Raw genomic sequence first — 24,598 nt, forward strand, 5'->3', positions numbered from 1 at the left:
GAATGTGGGTCAGAGTTGTTAACCACATGAACCCTGGCAACCCTATTCTGCCCATTTAAATTGAGGTTCCGGAAGTGCTAATAATGGGCAATATTCAGACCGCAGCCATCTTGCCAGCAAGGTGCTATACCTACAGTAGGTTATATACTTACCATAGACAGCCCATTCATCCAAACAGAAAAGTCCTATCTAATTATATTAAACAACGTCAAAATCACCAACATTGCAGCTGTAGACAAAGCTTGAATTATCCTCTTTCAATCGGTAAAGTTTTTGTTTAATAAAAATCCACCATAGACATTTTATGAGCTACTTCCTGTCAAGAAATTCCTTGCATGTGATTTTTTTCTAAGTGCTGGAGTTTGGAAGCGCTCGTTGACATGACATGACATGTGTACCACCTGTTTTGAATTTGCACATAATGCAGGAGGCAGGAGGCGGTTGCTTTACTGATAACGAGCGCTTCCATACTTCATACTTCATCTGCAAGGAATTTCTTGACAGGAAGTAGCTCACAACATGTCTACGGTGGATTTTTATTAAACAAAAACTTTACAGACTGAAAGAGGATAATTCAAGCTTTCCCTACAGCTGCAATGTTGGTGATTTTGACGTTGTTTAATATAATTAGAGAGGACTTTTCTGTTTGGATGAATGGGCTGTCTATGGGAAGTATCACCTAGGTATCACCTTGCTGTCATATGGTGGTGTGTGGTTTCATTGAGATGCACAAGTGTGCAACACCAACACTTCCGCTCATTGACGGAGCGTTTGAATGTGTCGCAGGACAGAGTATAAAGGTTTGTTTGTTTGTTCCTGGATAGTTCCTGAATAGAGCGTCGCAGTCCCGCAAAGAAGAAAAACAACACAAAAAGTGTTGTAACCTGCCGTTTTTTTCTACTTTCTAATTCTTTGTTTGGCCCCAAATATTGTGTTTATTGCCATGATTTGTCACGACAAGAGTTGGCTTTGTCCGCGGCGTAAACGTCTTTGAAAAAATACTTTCTAAAAAGTCTATGAGGAAAATGAACGGGGATTTCTTTTCCGGGTCTCTCGAGGGGGCGGGACTGCGACGCTCTATAGGCTTTGGAAAATGGAAATTACTCTTCCTACTTCTGGGCCTCTTCTGACTTCCTTCACATAGGTGTTACCGATGTTACTAATTAAGGCGCTGTTCCGTTTAGTGTACGGGATTCACAAAGTTTTTAATTTTAAGGACCCCCATAAGTCGTCACACACCCGTACGGGAGCATTTGGAAGCCACTCAAGGACATTTTGAATGAGACCCACATGGTGTTTCCAGTGAGCCAGCATGCACAACAATAGCAGCACCGTAACTCTGTCCTCCCGGTGGGGGCTCCTCACTGGCAGGTGAGTCAGTAGTATGCAACAGTGGCAACACAGAAATGTGTGTGGGGAGGAATTATTATTGATCTGAATCCATTACACCAAGATAAAGCTGGCTTGGCCTTTATAGCCTTCAAAGACAAGGACGTCTCTAGAGAGATAAATTGATCAAATTTGTGTCATTTGGTATGAGTCACGACCAACCACCCCGTCATCTCAAAGGTCATCACCTCCTCTAAACCAGTGGTTTTCAACCCTTTTCATATATCAAGGTCCATTATTTATTCTGCATTTGAGCCACGGAGCACCATTTGATGACATTTAGCCTCTCTGACCCAAAACTAAAGAATATGTGGTCCACATTTCCATGTTGTATTGATGTTGGTACCGTGGGAGAGATAACAGGCAAACGTTGATCAGAATAACAATTCCTCTACATTCTCTAATTGTGTAGACTTCTTGTAAATTAGATGTTTAACAATAATTGAACTCTTGGAGAGTGTAAAATGAAACCAGTCCATTTGGTTTCATTTTACACTCTCAAGAGTTAAAGATCTATAAGGGTCCATTTGCTAACCAACTCTCCTCCATCATTTAGCTGGGGACCACCTGGAACCCCCTCAAGGACCACTGGTGGTCCCCGGACCACTGGTTGAGAACCACTGCTCTATAACCTCATCGTCTTCTCTTCGGCATCAGCGAACCGCCACAACATCCCTATACTCTCCTTTGTATTCTCCTCAGAACTTACAAATTACATCAAGCAGCCAAACAAACACATCATGCCAACTCTCCTGTGTGCCATCTCGGTACAAATGCATTGTATTCACCCAGGCTGTCGTCGCCGGGCGGATTAGTGTAAAGGTCATGTTTTTTATAGTGATATCATCATCATCACCCTGCTGGAGAGCTGCCAGTGCTCTATTTTTAGCTACGTGCACACTCATGTCTTCAGACTTTGGCCGTGCACGTGGGTTATTAATATCTCTGGAGGTTATATTCATCCCCAGTGGAAGTGAAAGTGAAAATGATGTTGAATGAATTTCCAATTAACCCATTTTGACCTGAGATCAGATTCTAAAAATGTCTTCTACATCCTGACAGTTTTCTGAAAAAGCTATGTTTCTATGTCAGTCGTTCTTCGATTTTTCAAAAATAGCAGACCTACAAGCTCGTAGCGCGCCACTCGGTGGCGCGCTATGAGCTTGTAGATCTGCTATCAGTAAGAGGAAGAGAAGCGACCTCGGCCTTTACGCATCCGCAGACTGCTGGGCTGCTTTGTTAATGCGAGTCATCAGACTGAATTATGGAAGAGTGTTTCCCCTGGAGGTCAGTGCACTGTCTCTGTCTGCTAGTTGTTTACACATGGAGAGCTGTGAAGACCTAAATGTGTCACTGTCTACTGATAAGCTCACAGACAGCTCATGTGGGCTGGGTAGACGGTTCGTGGCAGCTAGTCTCCGAGCTTCCAACCAACAACAACCTTTTTGAGTGGTGCAAACCACTCCAACAACCTGCTTTGTCTGTTTGTGTCTATGTATGTGTGTACCTGTACGTGTGTGTACCTGTACGTGGGACCCAGAAAATGAGCATGGTTACTATGGTCACTGACATTACGTCAGATCAACATAATTATGGAATGAATTCTGTAACTGGCCATATATGGAGCGTGTCTTGAGTGTTTTTTTTACCCAGGGAAGTAGCTGAGCACAGGTGCTCATTTTCAGCAACGCCCTGCACATAGAAACACACACACACACACACACACACACACACACACATTAAAACCTGGGAGATGACCAGTACAACCACAGTCTTATACTGTTGGCCACTAAGCAGCTCCAGGGGGAGCAGTTGGGGGTTCAGTGCCTTGCTCAAGGGCACTTCAGCAGTGTTGGGTGAGTGATGACAATCACTTCCCCACCCATATTTTTCCTGCCCGTCCGGGGAATCGAACCGGCAACCTTTCGGCAACAAGGGCGCTCCTCTAACCCTTAGGCCACCGCTGCCCCACAAACCCTGTACACTGTCTTGAGTGTACAGGGTTTGATGTATTCCGATCAACATATGGAATGTCAGAACAGGTCAGCTCCATCATATGTTGCGTTCACACGGGCCGACGCAAAGACGGATGGGAGTACCATTTGGAGCAGCTACATGCATGCATCATTGCGTCTTTGCATCGTCATGCCGCTGGCTTCCATTGACAATGAATGGTAGACTGCATCTTTGCGTCTGCCCGTGTGAACGCTGCTTGCGGGTTTGAGGTCAAGTCATAGATGTAGATGGAGACGGCCATATGGAGCGTCGACCATAATATGGTCGACAGACGGACGGACAGGTTTTGCAGGTTTTCATAGTGATCTGCGACCTATGGTCACAGTTATTATTATCATTATTATTATTATTATTAAAATTAATTGATTTTCTTTCTTTCTCTCTTTTATCATGTAAAATCTCTCTCTCTATCTCTCTCTCTGTCTCTCTGTCTCCGCGTGCAGTGCAACAGCCAACTGCTGGCTATAGCTGGCCTGGCAAACAGCTGACCGGCTGGATAAATGGCTGGAAGAATGGCAGATGTGTGGCTGTGTGTGGCTGTGTGTGTGTGTGTGTGTGTGTGTGTGTGTGTGTGTGTGTGTGTGTGTGTGTGTGTGTGTGTGTGTGTGTGTGTGTGTGTGTGTGTGTGTGTGTGTGTGTGTGTGTTATCCAGTAATCTCACACTCATTATGTAACATGATAGCCTCCACCCCCCCCCCCATGTCCTCCAGTAACACACCATTAGGATGACAAGGATATCATTATGAAGCACAGACAAGAAGGGAATCTCTGCTGTGTTATGTGACCTCAAGCAGTGCTGATTTCTATAAACTATACAAAAAATAAGCTGTGATGACTAAAACTATGACTATATTGACAATTTCGTCAACAAATAAAAACTAGACTAAAATGTTAGGGACGTGTGAGCTTGTAGATCTGCTTTTTCCAAATTTACACAGCTGAGTGTACATTTTAGCACCACGGCCCACCAAAATATACATTTTAGTCGACTAAATCAACTGTAGATTTAGTCGACTAAAATCTTCTGATTTTGAGTCGACTAAAACTTAAACATTTCAGATGACTATGGCCAAAACTAAATCAATACTCGAGTCTTTGAAAGGTGGACTGACTGGAGCAGCCTGCAACAGCTGGAACCTGGCTCCACTCTTGCTCTCACTGCCCCACCATGTGGCCGTAATGTGTCACTACACACTCTGGAGAGACTCAAGAGAATCTATTCTAGTAGGATCCTCACACCTGGTTTTAGTGTTGTTTCCGTGTGAAGTGAGGGGCGCTCTTATCGTCGTACATTATGACGTAAAACAAAGAAAATATAAATAAATATAAATAATTATTTATTAACAAATTAGCCTACTATAGTTCATCATGAATTCATTCTTTAACACATGTTATTATTTTTCGACCATCATGCAAGGTTTAAAAAAAGGTATTCTAGGCTATATAAAAAATAAAATATTTTACCTTGCAGTAATAATTATAGTAGGCTATTAGTAATTTGGGATGTCCCGATCACGTTTTTTTTTTCTCCCGATCCGATTCCATTCATTTGATTTTGAGTATCTGCCAATACAGATTTTTCCCGATCCGATACACTTATCTTACTTAGCCATATCACAAAAACTAGAAATGCACTCTGTCGAGGTGCCAACTTGTGCGCAAGCAGAGCGCGCAAGTACTGCTACTACTAACTAATGTCTATTACACCTGCTGTTCTAAATCCTTTAGACCCGTTATTGACCTTATCTTATACCAACCTTGAAACGTACCTTAGTTACGTCACCATCAACAGCCAATAAGGAACCACCATTCTTATCCTTTATACATAGGCCTACATCATACATGCATACATGGCCAGGCTAACCCAGCCTAGGGTTACAGTTGGGTGCCACCGATATTGTCCCTTATCATTTGACCCATTTAGGCCTGACCTCAAAATTTTAAAAAATCCTTCTAAATCCTCCAGTTTTCTGAAATAAATATTTTCACGATTTTTCAAAAATAGCAGACCTACAAGCTCGTAGCGCGCCACTCGGTGGCGCGCTATGAGCTTGTAGATCTGCTATTTTTCAATAGCTAAATTATAACAATGTTTAAAACACCAAAAGGGGTTCCCGCCCAAAATGTGTTAACTGTCCTTTTGCGCAGATCACGCAAACCTCAGCAAAAAGAAAAGGACAATATCGATGGCCTCCAACTGTATATGCTGTGATATTAGTCTGGCCATGCCAGGCTAACCCAGCCTAGGGTTAGGTATGTCGGACGTTAGTCGGACGTTAGTCCGACGTACCAATAGTCCGACATACATGTTGCGTGGCTCCGACATACATGGCCGGTTAAGACACATACGTGGTCGGTTAAGACACATACGTGGTCGGTTAAGACACATACGTGGTCGGTTAAGACACATACGTTGTCGGTTAAGACACATACATGGCCGGTTAAGACACATACATGGCCGGTTAAGACACATACGTGGTCGTTTAAGTCTTAAACGACCACGTATGTGTCTTAAACTTTAAGACACATACGTGGTCGGTTAGGACACATAAGTGCACTGGCCGGTTAAGACCGTGGCTTCAGCGTGCGGTTAGGTTTCTGGTTTTTAGGGTTAAAAAACCATAAAAACCTGGGGTAGGGTACGTGTCGGACTATTGCGTGTCTGACTGTTCGGACCAAAGAAATTGCCTATCCTGTGTGTGTGTGTTGATTGCCCATAGTGTTCAGCTGTGTCTGTTTTGGCTCACAACCCCTGCCTGTTATTCCTGCGCTGGGGGGTCCGGATTCTAAATTCTGACACTGTTATGAATAGCATCGAGCGAAGCGGATGCTTTGGTTAATGCGAGTCATCAGACTGAATTATGGAAGAGTGTTTCCCCTGGAGCTCAGGGTACTGTCTCTGTCTGCTAGTTGTTTACACGTGGAGAGCTGTGAAGACCTCAATGTGTCACTGTCTACTGATAAGCTCACAGACAGCTCATGTGGGCTGGGTAGACGGTTCGTGGCAGCTAGTCTCCGAGCTTCAAACCAACAACAACAACCTCTTTTTTTGAGTGGTGCAAACCACTCCAACAACTGGCTTTGTTAGTACCCGTGTGTGTTTGTGCCTGTACGGGTGAGCATGGTTGCTATGGTTAGTATGTGACGTCACTGACATTACGTCAGACCACAGCTGATCAGGCTATATAAGACCTTGCACCACTCAGTTCACACTGGTGTGATCTTTTTTTAGAATGTCTCGCTTTCGGAATTACTTAATATCGCAGCCAAGTCTATGGACTTTTAATGTTTGTTTAGAGTACTTTAAACAACCATTGAGTAGCAGCCAAGTCTATCATGGACGTTTGATGTTTGTTTAGAGCACTACACTTGATGTCATGTGGCAGCCAAGTCTATGGACTTGTATTGTTTGTTTACAGCACCCTCAATTCACACAAGTGCGATTTTTCATATCCAAACTAAGTGAAATGTAGAACACCGATCAGGCAATGCATAGGCCTATATGCAGACATGTGTGCCCCCCCCCCCCCCACACACACACACACACACACACACACTGCAATATAATATATATTAGTAGGCCTACACACACACACACACACACACACACACACACACACACACACACACACACACACACACACACACACACACACACACACACACACACACACACACACACACACACACACACACACACAGTACAATACGTCAACATGCATTTCTGCTTTTGTTCTTCTTCCCATCAACGTTACTTACGGTATAATGGGACCAAATTGACCAATGGCAGTGATTTCTGTTCCTAAAATGTCACAGAGATCAGATTTGTGAGCTAGGAAGCCCATTTAGGCCTTATTTATACATGACAGAAGCTCTTGCCATCCATTTGCTAGCAGACACTATAAAGGATATTCGGGCGCCAGGGGCCAGAGAGGCTCAGTGTCATGTTCTCACGATGATGATGATTCCCCTACAGCCTCAGCAAATTGACCTGATATGCTCCCATTCAGGATGGCAGCATCAAATGGTCAGTGGTGGGGAAAAAGGACTCACATTTTGTTCTTAAGTAAAAGTATCAATACTGCAATGTAGAAATACTATACTACATTCACTACAGTTGGGTGCCACCGATATTGTCCCTTATCATTTGACCCATTTAGGCCTGACCTCAAAATTAAAAAAAAATCCTTCTAAATCCACCAGTTTTCTGACATAAATATTTTCACGATTTTTCAAAAATAGCAGACCTACAAGCTCGTAGCGCGCCACTCGGTGGCGCGCTATGAGCTTGTAGATCTGCTATTTTTCAATAGCTAAATTTTAACATAATGTTTAAAACACCAAAAGGGGTTTTGCGCAGATCACGCAAACCTCAGCAAAAAGAAAAGGACAATATCGATGGCCTCCAACTGTATATATATACTAAATACTATACTATATTCACTATAGTGAATGTCCGGAATTCAAAATGGACTCAAGTAAAAGTACAAACGTATTGGTGTCAAAATATACCAATAGTAGGAAGTAGTCAATATGCAGAATGACTCATTTCAGGTTTTCAATGTATAACCATATTTTGAAAATAATGGCCGAAATGTATGATGTACGAGATGAAGTGGTTAGTATTTTGTAATAATAATCCAAATTTACAAAATAACTAAGGCTGTAAAACAAATGTAGTGGCGTAAAAGTGCAATATTTGGATCTGAGATGTAAGTAGGAGTAAAAGTATTGGAAGTACAATACTTAAGTAATTGCACTTAGTTTAATTTACACCACTGCAAATGGGCATGCTGAGGGGAGACATTTTAGAGGCGACATCGCAGGACTATGTCATCTCTCCTGTGTGGAAATGGAATTAGCCAGCTGATGTGTGCAGACGTAGCCGTCAGCTTTGAAGTATTAGTATATCTGCAAACCATCTGTAAAACTGACAGAAGCATTCAGGGGCTGCAGCTTTAATATTCTGTTAATGATTCATGTACTGTATATCATAGGTTCTGACACTTTTTGGATCGGGCACTAGCCCCTCCAGTGCATATGGCTTTTGAAGATTACGTCATATGGCAGCCAAGTCTATGGGAAGAGCACTTCTGATGTAAATCGTTTGCCAGCCAAGTCAAGGCTATGGATTTTGAGGATATTACAATGCTCGTTTAGAGCACTTTCCAGCCAAGTCTATTGACTTTAATGTTTTTTTAGGGTACTAAATACGATGTAAGGTGCCATGTGGTCGATATAAATACACTTTTTCCATGTCAAGGACCCCCGAATTCAGCGATTGGGTTGACATTGACAATGCCACGTAGAAGACTCCTGCTCTTAGGGCTGACAGCTGCAAAAAAAAACAGCTCGTCCTAAGATGGAAACCTCCCCATAAACTTGAGGTCTCACAATGGATCCTCTCATTAATGGACATGATCTCTCTGGAACTCTCTATAGCTCGATCCAATGGGGCACAAGAAAACACACTTGACATCTTATCCACAGTATTAGAAAAACTTAAATCATGCCAACATATCTACTTAGGATCTCGATGACTGTTATTTTCTTTTCTTCTTTTATTTTTTCCAATGATAAAGTACCCGTCTTGTTTTATTTTTTTTGCTGTATTGTAATTTTGTATCTGTTCGCTGTGGGGGAAACCCCTTTAACAAAAAATAAAAACTTGATCACAAAAAAAAGACCCCCGAACTCAAGTGTACTTGGCCAGTCACACCCACATCTGAACCCCCCCCCCCCCCCCCCCCCCCCCATACAAGATGTGTTCTCAAAATGTTTTCAAAACACATTTTTCACACTCAGGGTTACGAGGCACTGCCTGCAGGAATTCTCACAGTACTTGTGAACCCCTTTGTGTTTTAAACATTGTTATAATTTAGCTATTGAAAAATAGCAGATCTACAAGCTCATAGCGCGCCACCGAGTGGCGCGCTACGAGCTTGTAGGTCTGCTATTTTTGAAAAATCGTGAAAATATTTATTTCAGAAAACTGGAGGATTTAGAAGATTTTTTTTTTAATTTCGAGGTCAGGCCTAAAATGGGTTAAGACAGGCAGTAATCTTTTTCCCGTAGTTAGTGCACTTTGGGTTTGTAGGGCAGTATAGTGAGACCACACATCGGCTACATCCCCTTTTCCACATAAATAGTGAGTTGGACCACGTAAACGACATCAAACATGTGTTATGGGTATGTGATGATCAAACGATTACTTAATCGTTGCTCATGTGAACGTTCATTGTTGGCCAGCTCTAGTTTACTTGATTTTCCAGTCATGTACAATAAATTGAGAAATCTTAAGAGTTGCATCAGGAAAAACAAAATGTTTATTTATTTTCAATCAAAATTTACTCCATATTTGCTCGAGTTGTATCCCGATCATTCCAGAAAGATCAAAGCAAAAATTAGCATGTTTAGCTATCATTTCAGTGCTAAATACAAAAAAACAAAAGCACGCATATTGGTTTCTATATGGATAAACAAAATTATAATATGTACGTATATCCTAAATTAAACAATAGCAATAGCAAGTAAATTGTAATAAGAACACAGGTTTGGATGCATTCAGTGGCAAAGGTTTGATGGCTTTGATGGTTTGATGCCTTTGATATGCATTAGGGCCACCGACCTCCATTTGACACAATTTCTCATCTCCCGAACACCAAAATATACACCGTAAAACCCTCAGTGTTCAACTCCAAGAGAGTACAAATGGCACCAAATGGACCCGACCCTGGCTCAGTGTCCAGTTGGACCCCTTGGTGGTGGTCCCGCCGGAACCTGCCGCCGAGGACCAGTGCCAAAGGGAATTAATGTTTGAGCATTTCTTTCATATAGACGGCATTCATACGGTAGGCTGCCATCCAGTTGTGAGCTACGCTGTAGTAGCTGTGATAGTCGTGGTGGTGAGAGGAGGCCATGGAGGCGTAGCAGTCCTCCCAGGCTCTGTAGTACGCTCTCCAGTAGCTCTCATTACTCCACTCCTCCTCTTCCTCCTGCTGCTGAGGCTCTTCCTCTTGTTGAAGTTCTTCTTCCATCAGCGCGTCATCCGCGTCATCCCTTCCCTTCCTTCGTCGTCGATTCCCTCTCTTCTCCAGCACCTTCCTCTCTCTCGCAGTCGCTCCGCTCACGTCCCTCCGTTCGGCTCGAGCGGTCTGTGGCGAAGCCGTGGCGTCGCTCCGCTCGCTCGGGGCAAAGCTGGATGAAGAAAGGTCGCGATTCTCAGGTCGGGTGTAAGTGCTTCTCCCCTCCGATGCGGGGTCTGTCTGATGACGGACGTCAGGCACAGAAGAACGTTTAAGGTCTTTGGGTCTCGTGGAAGCTGCCTGGGTTGGTTTGCCCATGCTCGTTTCAGTCTGCGGTGGCGCGACCGCTCCGCGTCCATCGTCTTTGGTCTGGTATACGCTCTCTTCCATGTCAGAACAAGAGCTCGAAGAACTCGAGGCCGCAGCGGGAATTGGAAGATCGGAGGTGGTCTTTACAGGGGAGTGTTTCTCGCGCAGCGGGGGGCGCATGCTATTCTTGCTCACTCGCGTGAGCGGCCGCTCGCCGTCATTGTGGAGCATGTGCGTCTCGGTCTGCTCGTTGGGGCCGTTTCCGTCTCCTTGACCTTGACCTCTGAACTGCCTGATGACCTCCACCGACCTCCCCAGCCCCGTGGTGATGAAACTCTGGAAGTCCAGCTCCGCCTCCTCCAAGGTCACGAACCTCGACCTCTGAGCCTTGAAGGAGCTGAGCGGAGTGATTTTGGGCAGTGCGTCCTGCAGCTCCTTGCGAGTGGGGGGCAGGGGGGCAGCGGCAGAGGGCGTGTCCTTGGCTGGAGGTGCTCTTCGAGGTTTGGCCTCGCACTTCGCTGCTGCATTGTGGGTAGGACGACTCCGTGCTGGCTGGCTGGAACCATGGTCCTATGTAACCATCAACAAATTGTAGTTGACAATTAATAGTCACACAAATGATTGCGATGAATGATTTAATTGTAATGTTGGCATCGAACATATCAATAATAATTGCATATAGTTGACAATAGCAAGTATGAAAATAAATAATGTTCAACAATTCCAACTTTTAAAAAAAATACACACACACACACACACACACACACACACACACACACACACACACACACACACACACACACACACACACACACACACACACACACACACACACACACACACACACACACACACACACACACACACACACACACACACACACGTCTTCAAGCTCACAGCACATGCATCGCTCAGCAGCGATGCATTGTGAGCTTGAAGATGAGATATTTTAGCCATATTCTTTTAAAATTATTACTCATTTTTCAATACATAAATTTACACGAATTCTGACTATAATACAAAAATAATTGTGATTATCTCGTATAACTGCGATCGGGCGATTGTGTATACTAAATGTGACAGTCCTACCTCAGGATTAGCATTGACGGTTCCCTGGTCCCTGGCGGGGGCGGCAGCCTTGGCTCCCTGGTCCCTGACAGGGCCCAGGACCTCAGCCTTGGCCCGTCTCCTCTTCTCTGTTTTGGGGAACAGCTTGTCCCCTGGGGTGGAGGCCTCTACGGTGACTCCCCAGTCACACACCTCTTCCATCAGGCCAGGCTCTATGGGGGCTTGGGGGGGGACACGGGGAGAGAGGAACAGTGGTGTCGTTGAAATTCAATTGTCTAAAGGTGGCCTTACACTAGCCGATAATCGGGCATTTTTGACGCTCGGGGGGTGCCCGACCGCTCAAAGCGCGATCGGGATCGGCCCGATCAACATCAAGAATGTTTGATATTTGCTCTGCCCCGCTCCGATTATCCTTTAATGTGTGGTGCTATCAGATTTCAGATTGAAAAAAATCGGCTAGTGTAAGGCCACCTTAAATGTACACGAGAAATAGATTCACAGCGGTAATAATACAAATAAAATAATTGTTTGAATTGGAAAATGTTCAAGTGAATTATAATTGAAAGGTTTTTTGGTAAAATCAAAACGTTTTTTTTTTTGGGGGGGGGGGGGAAGTTAAAGCTGTATATTCTGAATAATATTACAGGAGTCTCCCCGACTCTATTCTCACTTTTCTCCTGATAAAATTGGTATCCCGACCAGAGATTTCAGTTTCTGTTTTACTAAAATGGCTGGAGAGACAGAGAGGCTCCTGTTACTGAATGTAACAGAGCAAGGTTTGAAAAATGCTGAATAATTTTCAATTAAGAAAAAGTTTTTAAGAACTACTGATTTAGAAGGCCTTCGTAGAATCGGCCTCCCGTTTGAATGGGTTAACCCATTTTGGGCGGGAACCCCTTTTGGTGTTTTAAACATTGTTATAATTTAGAAAGATAATGAAAAATAGCAGATCTACAAGCTCATAGCGCGCCACCGAGTGGCGCGCTACGAGCTTGTAGGTCTGCTATTTTTGAAAAATCGTGAAAATATTTATTTCAGAAAACTGGAGGATTTAGAAGATTTCTTTTTAATTTCGAGGTCAGGCCTGAATGGGTTAAAGAGGACAGACAGACAGCATGTGACCGTCCCGCAGACAGAGAGACTCACATGGGAGCAGCGACAGACGCAGGCTGCACTTCTGAGCAATGGCCATCATCTGGTTCTCCTCCTCGCCGTGGCAACAGTAGGTCACTGCCAGCCCCTGAGTACCTGTCAAAGAGTTCAACAACAGTAGGTCACTGCCAGCCCCTGAGTACCTGTCAACAAAGAGTTAAACAACAGTAGGTCACTGCCAGTCCCTGAGTACCTGTCAAAGAGTTCAACAACAGTAGGTCACTGCCAGCCCCTGAGTACCTGTCAACAAAGAGTTAAACAACAGTAGGTCACTGCCAGCCCCTGAGTACCTGTCAAAGTGTTAAACAACAGTAGGTCACTGCCAGCCCCTGAGTACCTGTCAAAGTGTTAAACAACAGTAGGTCACTGCCAGCCCCTGAGTACCTGTCAAAGTGTTAAACAACAGTAGGTCACTGCCAGCCCCTGAGTACCTGTCAAAGTGTTAAACAACAGTAAGTCACTGCCAGCCCCTGAGTACCTGTCAAAGAGTTAAACAACAGTAGGTCACTGCCAGCCCCTGAGTACCTGTCAAAGTGTTAAACAACAGTAGGTCACTGCCAGCCCCTGAGTACCTGTCAAAGTGTTAAACAACAGTAGGTCACTGCCAGCCCCTGAGTACCTGTCAACAAAGAGTTAAACAACAGTAGGTCACTGCCAGCCCCTGAGTACCTGTCAACAAAGACTTAAACAACACTTTATTTTAGAACCTAAACTTGACAGACAGTTGATGGAGGGGACATGCATTAGGTGGCCCGGGACAGAACAGAGACAGTTGATGGAGGGGACATGCATTAGGTGGCCCGGGACAGAACAGAGACAGTTGATGGAGGGGACATGCATTAGGTGGCCTGGGACAGAACAGAGACAGTTGATGGAGGGGACATGCATTAGGTGGCCTGGGACAGAACAGAGACAGTTGATGGAGGGGACATGCATTAGGTGGCCTGGGACAGAACGTGCACGGAGCACACCGTCTCTAATCCCTAAGGGGAATTAGCAGTGGCTCAGGGGTAGAGCGGCTGGTAGAGCGGCCAGATGGGAACAGCAAGGTTCCCAGTTCGATCCCGGGCTTCGAAGTGTCCTTGAGCAAGACTCTGAACCCCTAATTGCTCCCAGTGTGCAGGTTGGTGCCTTGCATGGTTTCCGCCGCCATCGGTGTATGAATTTGTGTGTGAATGGGGGAATGTAATGCACAATCTATGTATAGCGCTTTATTGGATAAAAGAGCTATATAAATTCACCATTTAATTAAATAACTATAGACTCTCATGAGCAAAGCATATCATTGCTGTTGCAGAAACCTCTTATCTCCATATTTTGACTTTTTCGTATATCGACGCCCTACTTGATACTACAGTGTCACACAAAAGCATCAAAAGTAGCAGATCTACAAGCTCATAACATCGCACAAAACAACGTGTTTTGAGCTTGTAGATCTGCAACTTTTGCTATTTTTATTGATTTAGAAGGCATTTCTAGAATCGGCCTCAAGTTTTAATGGGTTAATACAAACCGGGGTTCCTTGAAATAAAAACTTTGAAAATCATCAACAGGCACGTAGGACTGAATCAGAATGCCTTCACTTGTCATTGCACAAATACAACAAAGAAAAACATCTTGACTGACCAAAGCGGCCGGCCCGTCCGATGCGGTGCATGTACGTCTCCCAGTCCTTTGGCACGTCCAGGTTAATGACCAGGTTGACCTTCTCTGCATCGATGCCCCTGGCAGTCTGGGGGAGAGAACAGCAGAGATCAAAGTGTAGTTGAAGCACTGGAGTGAAGGGGGCTGACGAAGGGTACAGTACGTGGTTTAGGGCAGTACGTGTTTCACAAAACATAGGGACCAAAATATTATGCGCCGTGAATACATTTCTGATTCTACAAATGCCTTCTAAATCAGTAGTGGCGCGCTGTGAGCTTGTATATCTGCTATTTCTGAATAGCCAGTGCTAATGGCTATTCTATGGCGGTTTTAATGGCTTAAGAAAATCTAATTTTCTACCCCAAAAATATTTCAAATTTACTGTAGTTTTTTTTTACTTTTTTATTGATTGATTGGAATATTTATTAACAGTTTGCAGAAGTACAGTACACTTCAAGCACAACTCAATACAAAGACTGTTAACTGTGAGTGGACGACCCAATAAAGCATTACACTTGTTTACAAGAGGGTCCACCTTGTTCAATTCATCAAAACATTTAGAGACGTACAGATAGACACTTCTATAGCCAAAGAACAGAACAGGAATTCATTCAGGAATTCATTTACAATAGAGACAGTGAACAGAGAGACAGTGAAGGACCCTGGGCCAACTGCAAGAAGGATTATAATCTTATTTATGTGGTACAGTAGGTGCTCTTACCAGGTGAGCCACCGGGAGGCACTGTTCAGCTATTTTTTTGGCACTGACCATAATGATGGATGGAATAATAATATTAAAATCTAGATGTGGTAAAATGAGGGAGCGCTTTTATTTTATCGTTAGACTTCTCTTTGTGATGTAATGCAGGATGTGTGTGTGTGTGTGTGTGTGTGTGTGTGTGTGTGTGTGTGTGTGTGTCTCTCTCTCTCACCAGGTCAGTGGAGATGAGCACTCTGCACTGGTACTGTTTCAGTTTGGACATGGCCTCCAGTCTCTGGTCCTGACTCAGGCCTCCTGTACGGACCATGTCAATATATTCACACGTTATATAAATATATTGAACCAATGAAAAGGATTAAGAAGAGCTTGTGACTAAATAATAACTACATTGGCTCCATAGGAATACACACAGATTTCTGAAAAGTAATGAGAAGTCCTCAAATGCAAAAAGCAAGCAACATCATTAAATAATAACTACATTGGCTCCATTGGAATACACACAATTTTCTGAAAAGTAACGAGAAGTCCCCAAATGCTAAAAGCAAGCAACATCAGTGTGCGCACGCACACGCACACACGCACACACACACACACACACACACACACACACACACACACACCTGAAATACAGACAGCAGGTAGGCCTTTAGAGGAGAGGATGTCTGCCAGGTGCTGAGCTCTGTGAGAACACAACAAATATGGGATTATTATTAATTTATATATGAACGAATCGACCTTTTTCGCAAACACATCTGACATAATCTCCATTTGTGGTTTACGACTGAGGGAAGTATCCAGAAAAGCACCTGCTTTTCGTTCTATATCTCCACTTCTTTTACTGTTGCCAGGGCTAGGTGGCCAGATGGTGTTAAATGGCAGGGAAATTATATTTGCTATGTATTATGTATAAGCTAAATCTCTGTGTGAAAGGCACATTTTTGTAGTACATTTGTACACTGTATTAATTCAACATATACCCATTCCAAGTCAAAACAAATGTCTCGGTTTATCACTTTCTTTACAAGACAATACAATATTTCTGTAAAGTATGAGATGGAATGAACAGCGTCACCTTGAGTGTAAGTTGGAGAAGACGAGGGCTTGGTTGAACGGTATTTTACTGAACAGCTCCAGCAAATGCATCACCTTCTCTTCGAATACTTTATGAGGTAGGCCATGGGACTGCACCAGCTTGTAATACTGCTTCAAACCTAGTAGGGGAAACATAACAAATACAATCTCCATTCAAGCAAACTCATGAATACATCAATGACCCTCAATTGGCCACGGAAAGGATTTTGTGCCAGGGTCCCCCTGTATAACATGGGGTTGAAGTGGTTAAACTGATTTTGATGTTATATTCATTCATTTCGATGGGGACCCCCTGGAACCACCTCAAGGGCCCTCAGAGGTCCCCAGACACTTTATTATGAGGACATGTACATCTGACCGTGGAATGGCCGTTACCTTTGAGTCCTGGGTCACTGGGGTTGAGTCTGACAAAGGTAGGTTCTCTCATGTACCGAGCAAGGTGCTGAGCAAGGGATTCTGGGTAGGTGGCGGAGAGTGCAAGCATCTGTTTGTTCGCTGGCAGCGAAGAGAAGATCCAACTGGAGAGAAATGGTGCATTAGTGTGTGTGTGTGTGTGTGTGTGTGTGTGTGTGTGTGTGTGCATGCGCGTGTGCCATAGGGTACCAGTTAACAAAAATAAAATCATGCTAAAAAGTGTGCGTCATACTTGATCTGTTCCTGGAAACTGCCCTCTTCCAACAGTTTATCTGCTTCATCCAAGACAAACATTCTGATGCTGGCTGTAGACAACATCCCCAACTCAATCAGCTGCTTGATACGCCCTGAAAACAAAACCAGGACAAACACCAACGCTATGAAACATTCAGCAACAGGTTTTAGCAGCAAAGTCAATGTGAATGTTGCTAGGGGCTGTCCCGATCACGACATTCTGATTGTCATACAAATAATTGTGATTAATGACTTGATGGAGAACAATACATCATTTTTTGTGTTTTAGGATTTGTAAACGAAGATTGCACAGGGCAGAAATCACAAACACATATACAGTAGGAATGACTGACAATGATCAAAATAAATAATGTACTATGATCAAAACAGGCCGTTTGACTCATATGGATATGAAGCATCAACTGACAGCGAAAAGAAACCAAAACAAATATGAGTGACTGACTATTGTAAACGATACGAGAAATGTACCTCACATCGCTGGGACAGTTCATTTATTTTTGGACCACAATTCTTGTACGAGATAATTCTAAGACAGTGTTTTATGCCATTAATTAAATTACTTCTGTGCCCCAGGGGGATGAGCGAGTGACGTCAGGACTTCGGTACTCTATTTAGATTGTCTCAAATAACTCAGATCAGACGACTACGTAATAATTGTGACACGTCCGAATGCTGTATCCATCCATGTCCAAACACTGACCTGGAGATCCCACAGCCACGTGACACTTCTTCAGGTTGATTTTGTCCTGACTCACTGCAGTTCCCCCTATGAAGACGTGACACTGCAGCCCCTCCATGCATCTCCCTATGGCCATCACCACCGCATGGATCTGCACGGCTATCTCGCGCGTAGGCGCCAGCACTAGGACCTACAGGTGAAAAGAATACCGAACCTTTAATATATTACCATTGGTAACTGGTGCATTCATATAGCGCCTTTATCCAAGGCGCTTTACATAAATTGTGCATTACATCCACCCATTCACACACACATTCATACACCGATGGCGGCGGAAGCCATGCAAGGTACCAACCAGCACATCGGGAGCAATTTGGGGTTCAGTGTCTTGCCCAAGGACACTTCGACATGTAGCCAGGAGGAGCCGGGATTCGAACAGCCGACCCATGGATCATTGGACGACCTGCTCTACATCCTGAGCCACAGCCGCCCATTACATATAAATAATGTGTTACATTTCTCCTGAGCCACAGCCGCCCATTAAATAATTTGTTACATTTCTTCTTGCATTTGAAGACAGCAGTGATGTAAATAGGGTGCGTTTTGCGTCCCAAAACGCACTTTATAGTTATGGGACGCAATAAACCATCAGCCTCTGCATCCTGTGGACTGCACTGAAGACTATGGCACTCTCTCGGTCACACACTGTTCTACGTGGAAGTCTAGCACTCTTTCGGTCACACACTGTTATACGTGGAAGTCTAGCACTTCGGTCACACACAGGCTGCAACATCGGGTCTCATCACAACCCTATGCGCGACCCGTGAAGTCGGGGGGGGAAATAATAAAAGAGAGAAAAGAAAAAGACGGAGTGACAAATCGTTAGCAACAAGCTATGCTAACAGACTGGTGGTGGTGGTGGTGTTGGCTATTAGCTTGTTGCTGCTGCTGATTCAACGCACTGATTGAACTTCACTTCATGTCCGCCTGTAACGTGAACGAATCCTGACACCAGCGCTGCAAAAACAGACAGATCTACAAGCTCTCAACGTGATGCAAACGGCGCTGCAGAGATGGGCACATCTGCGGGTTCTCAACGCGCTTGTTTTTGCAGCGCTGGTGTCAGGGTTCGTTCACGTTGATCTACAAGCTCTCAACACGTTGTAAACGGCGCTGCAGAGACAGGCGCATCTGCAGGTTCTCAACGCGCGAGCTTGTGAATCTGTCTTTTTTGCAGCTGCCATTCTTCCCCGTAGACAGGGACTCAAGTGACTTCTAAGTTCCACTTTTCCAAATAAATTATTTTACATCCACAATGGCAAACCTATTTGCATTTTGGCTAAGTACAATAATTGCAACTGCAACTTTTGGTTGGTATATTAAGCTATTAAGATGTTAAATCCACTGTTGCCCACTATTAGTATTTCTTACTGAGTTGTGCTTGCTAATACTACTAGCCTACATAAAAATATATACTGTATAGGCCTATTTGATATTTTTATATATATATTTTATAAAAAATGTTTTATTATTATTTTTGAGTGGTGCAACCACTCCCTTACGGAGCTATGTGTGTGTCTGGGTATGAGCACAAAAATAGCATGGTTGTTTTTCACCATCTGTGCGCAACCTAACGCACACACAAACACACACGCACGTATTAACTGTATATATGATGCTTTTGGGGGGTGCCAATACATTACAGTGACAGTACAGTAGGGGGACCGCCACACGGTAACTGTCATTCTCAACCGTTTCGGACGCGGCACGGCACGCCGGAACCGGCCCGGCCCCCTGGAACCCCCCCACCCCCCCCCCACCCCCCCCGCGAACCCCCTCACGGAGTTGCACCACTCACTTCACACAGGTGTGATTTTTTTTTGGGACTCATAAGATTTTTTTGGGACTCATTTGAATGACCACCTGTGCATCCCGGGACCCATTACATTGAAAACCTATTTACATCACTGAGACAGTGTGAGTTTTTTCTCTTTCAGTCATGTACTGTATTATGAGCCAGAGCAATGCAAGAACAATCACTTTACAGTTCATCATTGTACTCTTTTGGTTTATTACATTGCTAGCAGTCTGTACAGTGGTGTAGTGTACAGACTACAGTGTGCCAATCTGCAACCTTAATAACAACGATGAAGCTATTGGGTTTGGAAATAGACAATTTGACAGGCATATCAAACTGTAAACAAGACATTCTCGTTTCACCTACTAAGCAGGCCATCACAGCTCCACTATGTTAGTACTTACTGTACGTAACCATCATGTTTATACATATTATTTCTAACACAACTTCTGATGGGCAGCAGAGTAACTCAATCAACATTATTCTTGCTCAATTCCTCCTCTCGTTCTTCAAACGGGAATCAGAAGGTTCCCGGTTCAATCCCCGACTCCGCCGCCTGTGTCAGTGTCAAAGTGTCCTTGAGCAAGACACTGAACCACTTAACTGCTGCTGATGAGCTACCATTTATGACAATCGGTCATGATTTAATGAATATCCTTACAGTTGTTGACCTCACCTGTGTTGTGGCGTTCTCCAGAACCAGAGAGTCCAGTGCGATGGTGGAGAACACACATGTCTTCCCCGTGCCAGACTTGGCTTGTACTATCAAATCTGGAACAAATGGATGAAGTTAGTATTTTGCACACACGCGCACGCACACACAAAATTGAATCATGCACAGGATTTGATTCTATTAATTTTGAATAGGATAACCCAAGCTGTCAAGGTATAGAGGTGCAATAGTACGGTAGTACGCTCCCAGTTTATCATCGTTTAATACAGTCTCAAAGCCCCCCAGGGTGTCGTTGGGGGAGGGGGTTCTAGGGGTCCCCCGGTAAAATAATTTATATAGCATCAAAATCAGTTTAACCACAGCACAGACGACATCACAAATTGAGCAGGAAGTGTGATTAATTACCCGCACCTGTTCCCAAAGGAAGTTTTGATATATTAAGTCCTGGAGTCATTCAGGGCCCCTCGTCCTGACATAATTTCGTCCTTGTGCAGCTTTCTGCCAGAACTTTGAAATTAAACTATAGAGGACATATCTGACTCCAAGTCTGAGGAATTCATTATTGGGTGAGTACATTGTACAACGCCGTACGGAGAAGATGTAGGCTATGCCGTGCATGTCACTCTCTGCTAACCACGCCACGCGCGGATGGGACCGATGGCTAGCTGTGTGTGTTGTGTATTTGGGAATACAATACATGAATAATGTAAGATCACAGACATTAGCAATTCCTAGGGCAGCGTTAGCTATGGCAGAGTACAGCTAGCCCAAAAAACTACACTTTAGAAAGGAGTCTATTATATTTGCAAGCAACTTACAGAAAAACAGGCCATGAAAAAGTTTGAAACCCCACTGGTTTTATACAATCAGGTAGGAAATTAGGAATGTCTTTCGGTGGTGTCAAGTAACTCAATACATTTACTCTCAAGTACTGTACTCAAGTACAAATTGTGAGTACTTTTTCCACCACTGCTGAATGAATGAATGAGTGTCAAACTGTCAAACTCAAAGGAGTCGCGACTCGACTCACCGAGTCCACATCGTCCCAGCGGGATGGCTTTGAGCTGGATGGGAGAGGGCTTGTGGAAGCCCGCCGCGGACAGGCCCTGCAGGACGGGCTGGGACAGCAGCAGCGACGTGAAGTCGATGCCTCCGTCCGACAGCAACACGTCGTCCGTGCGGCTCCGCGTCTCGATGTCGTGGGCAGCTCTCCTGATGGAAGCAGCCATGTTTCACTGTCTGCAGGACAACAATGATGACCGTCCGTCTGACTGTGTTGCTAGGTGACCAATCAAAAGCAGGCGCTCTGAGTCAACGAGTTTGAGATGTTGAGGTTTGGTGCTGATATAAGAAACCCTCTCTTTGCCGCCATCTAGTGTACAGGAGTTAGTTAGAGACTTATAGAGAGATGTGAACTTGAACTTGTGGTCCACAGAACTTGTTTCTAATAGTTGTGATATCGTAACCTTCTAGATGTAGTAATTCATAGAGATATCTACAAAACTGTTTAAAATGCATGACGTGTTTTGTCAAATGTTCAAGATTTTATTGCTTGTTTAATTTTTCTCATTTCTAAACTCAAATGTATAATTCAAATTATAAAAAAAACTGCCAGTGTACAGCCTCACCTTGTGAGCTCAGCTTGTGGATCAGCTATATTTAAATTGCTGGAGTATAAATAAATTAGGGTTAAAATGGTTAAATTGTTCCTAATTTTCTAGGGACCTTGCACTGTCCATGGTGCTGAAACAGTCACCTTAAAGGAGAATTCCATACTAAAAGGCTTTCTTACCTTTCTTTGTAGTTGTTACGTCCCCACCAAAGAGGTCCAGGTGTTATTTTGTGCAAAAGCGCCTTATTGGCTATATCCCCTACCATAAGCCCTAAATTAATTGCATTGAATTGAATGGGGCTATGGGGTGTTGTGCTAATTCGCTTATTTCCATCGCTCAAAATTATATATTTTTTGTATATATCCTCTCTTCATAATGTAAATAATATCCCAAGCGGCACACTTCGCTACTTAACACCCCATAGCCCCATTCAATTCCCATTCCATTCAATGCAATTCATTTAGGGCTTATGGTAGGGGAAATAGCCAATAAGGAGTTTTTGCACAAAAAAACACCTGGACCTCTTTGGTGGGGACGTAACGACTACAAAGAAAGGTAAGAAAGCCTTCTAGCATGGAATTCTCCTTTAAGTTTAACATGGTTAAAGTGGAGTTTGAAGTTACAATGGGTTCGTATAGGAAGGGGGTAGGGCATGCAGCTAAAATTAATATCAAATACTAAATAAATCTAAATACTGAATGAAGCAACTTAAAAACTGTCTGGGGTGTTCACATAAGTATGATAAAATGACCAAAAGTTATTTTGAAAGTGAAATACCCCTTTAAGAGCTCATGCGAAATTGAACTTTTGTTTTATTGAAAACGTTATAGCTATAGCTTTAACCACATGAACCCGTCCCTAGAATCCCTATTCTGATGGGATCATTTGTCAAAAATAGCAGAGCTACAAGCTCACAATGCATCGCAGCTCAACCTTTTTGCAATTGTTTAGAAAGGTTGGTGTGGAGGGGAAAAAAGACCAGACCAAGTACTGTGCCAAAGGTCAAGTTTAGTATTTATAGGGTTTAAGTGGGCAAATGTCTGAAAATACACAATAACATGAATCCCACACATTATAACGAGAAACAAATACCGTAACCAACAAAACAAAATCTGTGGAAATTTAATCTGCAACACAATTCATACAATATGTTGTATGTAGTGGGGGGTCCCTGCTTCATTGATTGATTGAAATATTTATTTCACAGTATGTAGAATGGGTACATTTCAAACAAAAGCACAAGTCAATACAAAAACCATGAAAAGTACAAAGACTTGTTTACATCATGGGTCCTCCATTTTCAATTCACCACTTAAATATACACTTCTATTTAAAAGAAAAACAGGAAATCATCATAAGTAAAAGAAAAACTAAAAAAGGGAAAAACATGTAGGCTATAGTAGGGGAAAATGGGTATGGGGGGAGACTCAGCTTTTTTTATATACAGGGGCCAGTTTCAAATTGCAGCCATTCCAGGCTCCATTGCAGGGCTTTCCACATTTTAGGTTGAGCGGAATCCGCGTTGCACGTCGTTTGTTGAACTTCATCTCAGCTAAGTGGTCCTTGGCCTGAAAAACATATAAGACCCCCAATGTAAACAATACACTATAAAAAAATCACACCCGTGTGAACTGAGTGGTGTAAGGTTTTATATAGCATGATCAGCTGTGGTCTGACGTAATGTCTGACGTCCGATGTGAGGTATTATATAAGGTAAGGTATTATATAGCCTGATCAGCTCTGATCTGACGTAATGAAATCACACCCGGATGTGATTTCACAACTGGCTTTTTTTGTGCATAAAAAATGACCATGGTTGCTACGGTCATCCAGTTCACCCGGGTGTGATTTAATTACGTCAGAAATTATTTTGAACATAGCAACCATGCTCATTTTTTTCTGCACACAAAAGCCAGTTGTAGGAGTGGTTTACACCACTCAAAAAAAAACAATCTGTCCATTGAAACAGCAGGATACCAGGTAATCAATGAACCTAGCATCTGTCTAAATGCAATAACATGCTTCTAAATTACAATAAGGCATCACAAACAGAGAAGTGCCTTTCTGCGCAACGTATTGAATGTTCACTTATGCTTGCAAGCTGCACTTTTTTATTAATTAAAGCATCAGAGTTCGTTAGTAAAAAGCCAAAGTATATAGGCCAGGGACACTGGTTAATGTATGTTTTGTAATAATATTCAAAATCTTCATAGTAACTATAGTAACTAAAGTTTTCAAATAATTGTATAGTGGAGTAAAAGGTAAAAGGTAGGAGTAAAAGGTACAATATATATATGTGACTGTGCAAGTGTGCATACTACATATTTCAGGTCATATGTCTTCATGTACAATGTATGCATTGCATTGTGATATGGCACAGCCAGGTTCACAGGCCAGTTGAGTATGTGACTCTGTTGCATTTATGACATTGAGTTTCATTTGATAATTGTCTCTGTTGTGAGAAATTTATTTTTCAACTTTTCCACCGTCCGTTGATACTTCATAATGCAGTTCCAGGTAAAAATTGCTCAAATTGCTCAGGCCCAGTACTGAGGTTATACATGTCTAGCCTCGCGTAGCGATTCTAATACCACTGCAATTATATTAGTCTCGTCCCTCTCAGTATTAGATTTATTTTTGTTGCAATGTCCCTGAGAAAGTAAAAAAAAAGTATCTCCATATGTTTAAAT

The 24,598-nt window shown here is 43.3% G+C and overlaps 1 protein-coding gene across 1 annotated transcript; it reads right to left on the reverse strand.

Moving 5' to 3' along the window:
* Positions 1-9,713: 9,713 nt before the first annotated feature.
* ddx20 (DEAD (Asp-Glu-Ala-Asp) box polypeptide 20) lies at positions 9,714-21,611 on the reverse strand. The gene is made up of 12 exons (XM_079490295.1): positions 21,326-21,611; positions 20,299-20,393; positions 17,786-17,954; positions 17,063-17,177; positions 16,792-16,934; positions 16,397-16,535; positions 15,945-16,003; positions 15,536-15,618; positions 14,586-14,691; positions 12,954-13,055; positions 11,829-12,028; positions 9,714-11,309 (listed from the first exon to the last, which is right to left on the reverse strand). Exons 1-12 carry the CDS (start codon positions 21,522-21,524, stop codon positions 10,215-10,217), a joined length of 2,505 nt encoding a protein of 834 aa, XP_079346421.1. The 5' UTR covers positions 21,525-21,611; the 3' UTR covers positions 9,714-10,214.
* Positions 21,612-24,598: the final 2,987 nt, after the last annotated feature.

This window comes from Electrona antarctica (genome assembly GCF_951216825.1).
Source record: "Electrona antarctica genome assembly, chromosome: 2".
Lineage (NCBI taxonomy): Eukaryota > Metazoa > Chordata > Actinopteri > Myctophiformes > Myctophidae > Electrona > Electrona antarctica.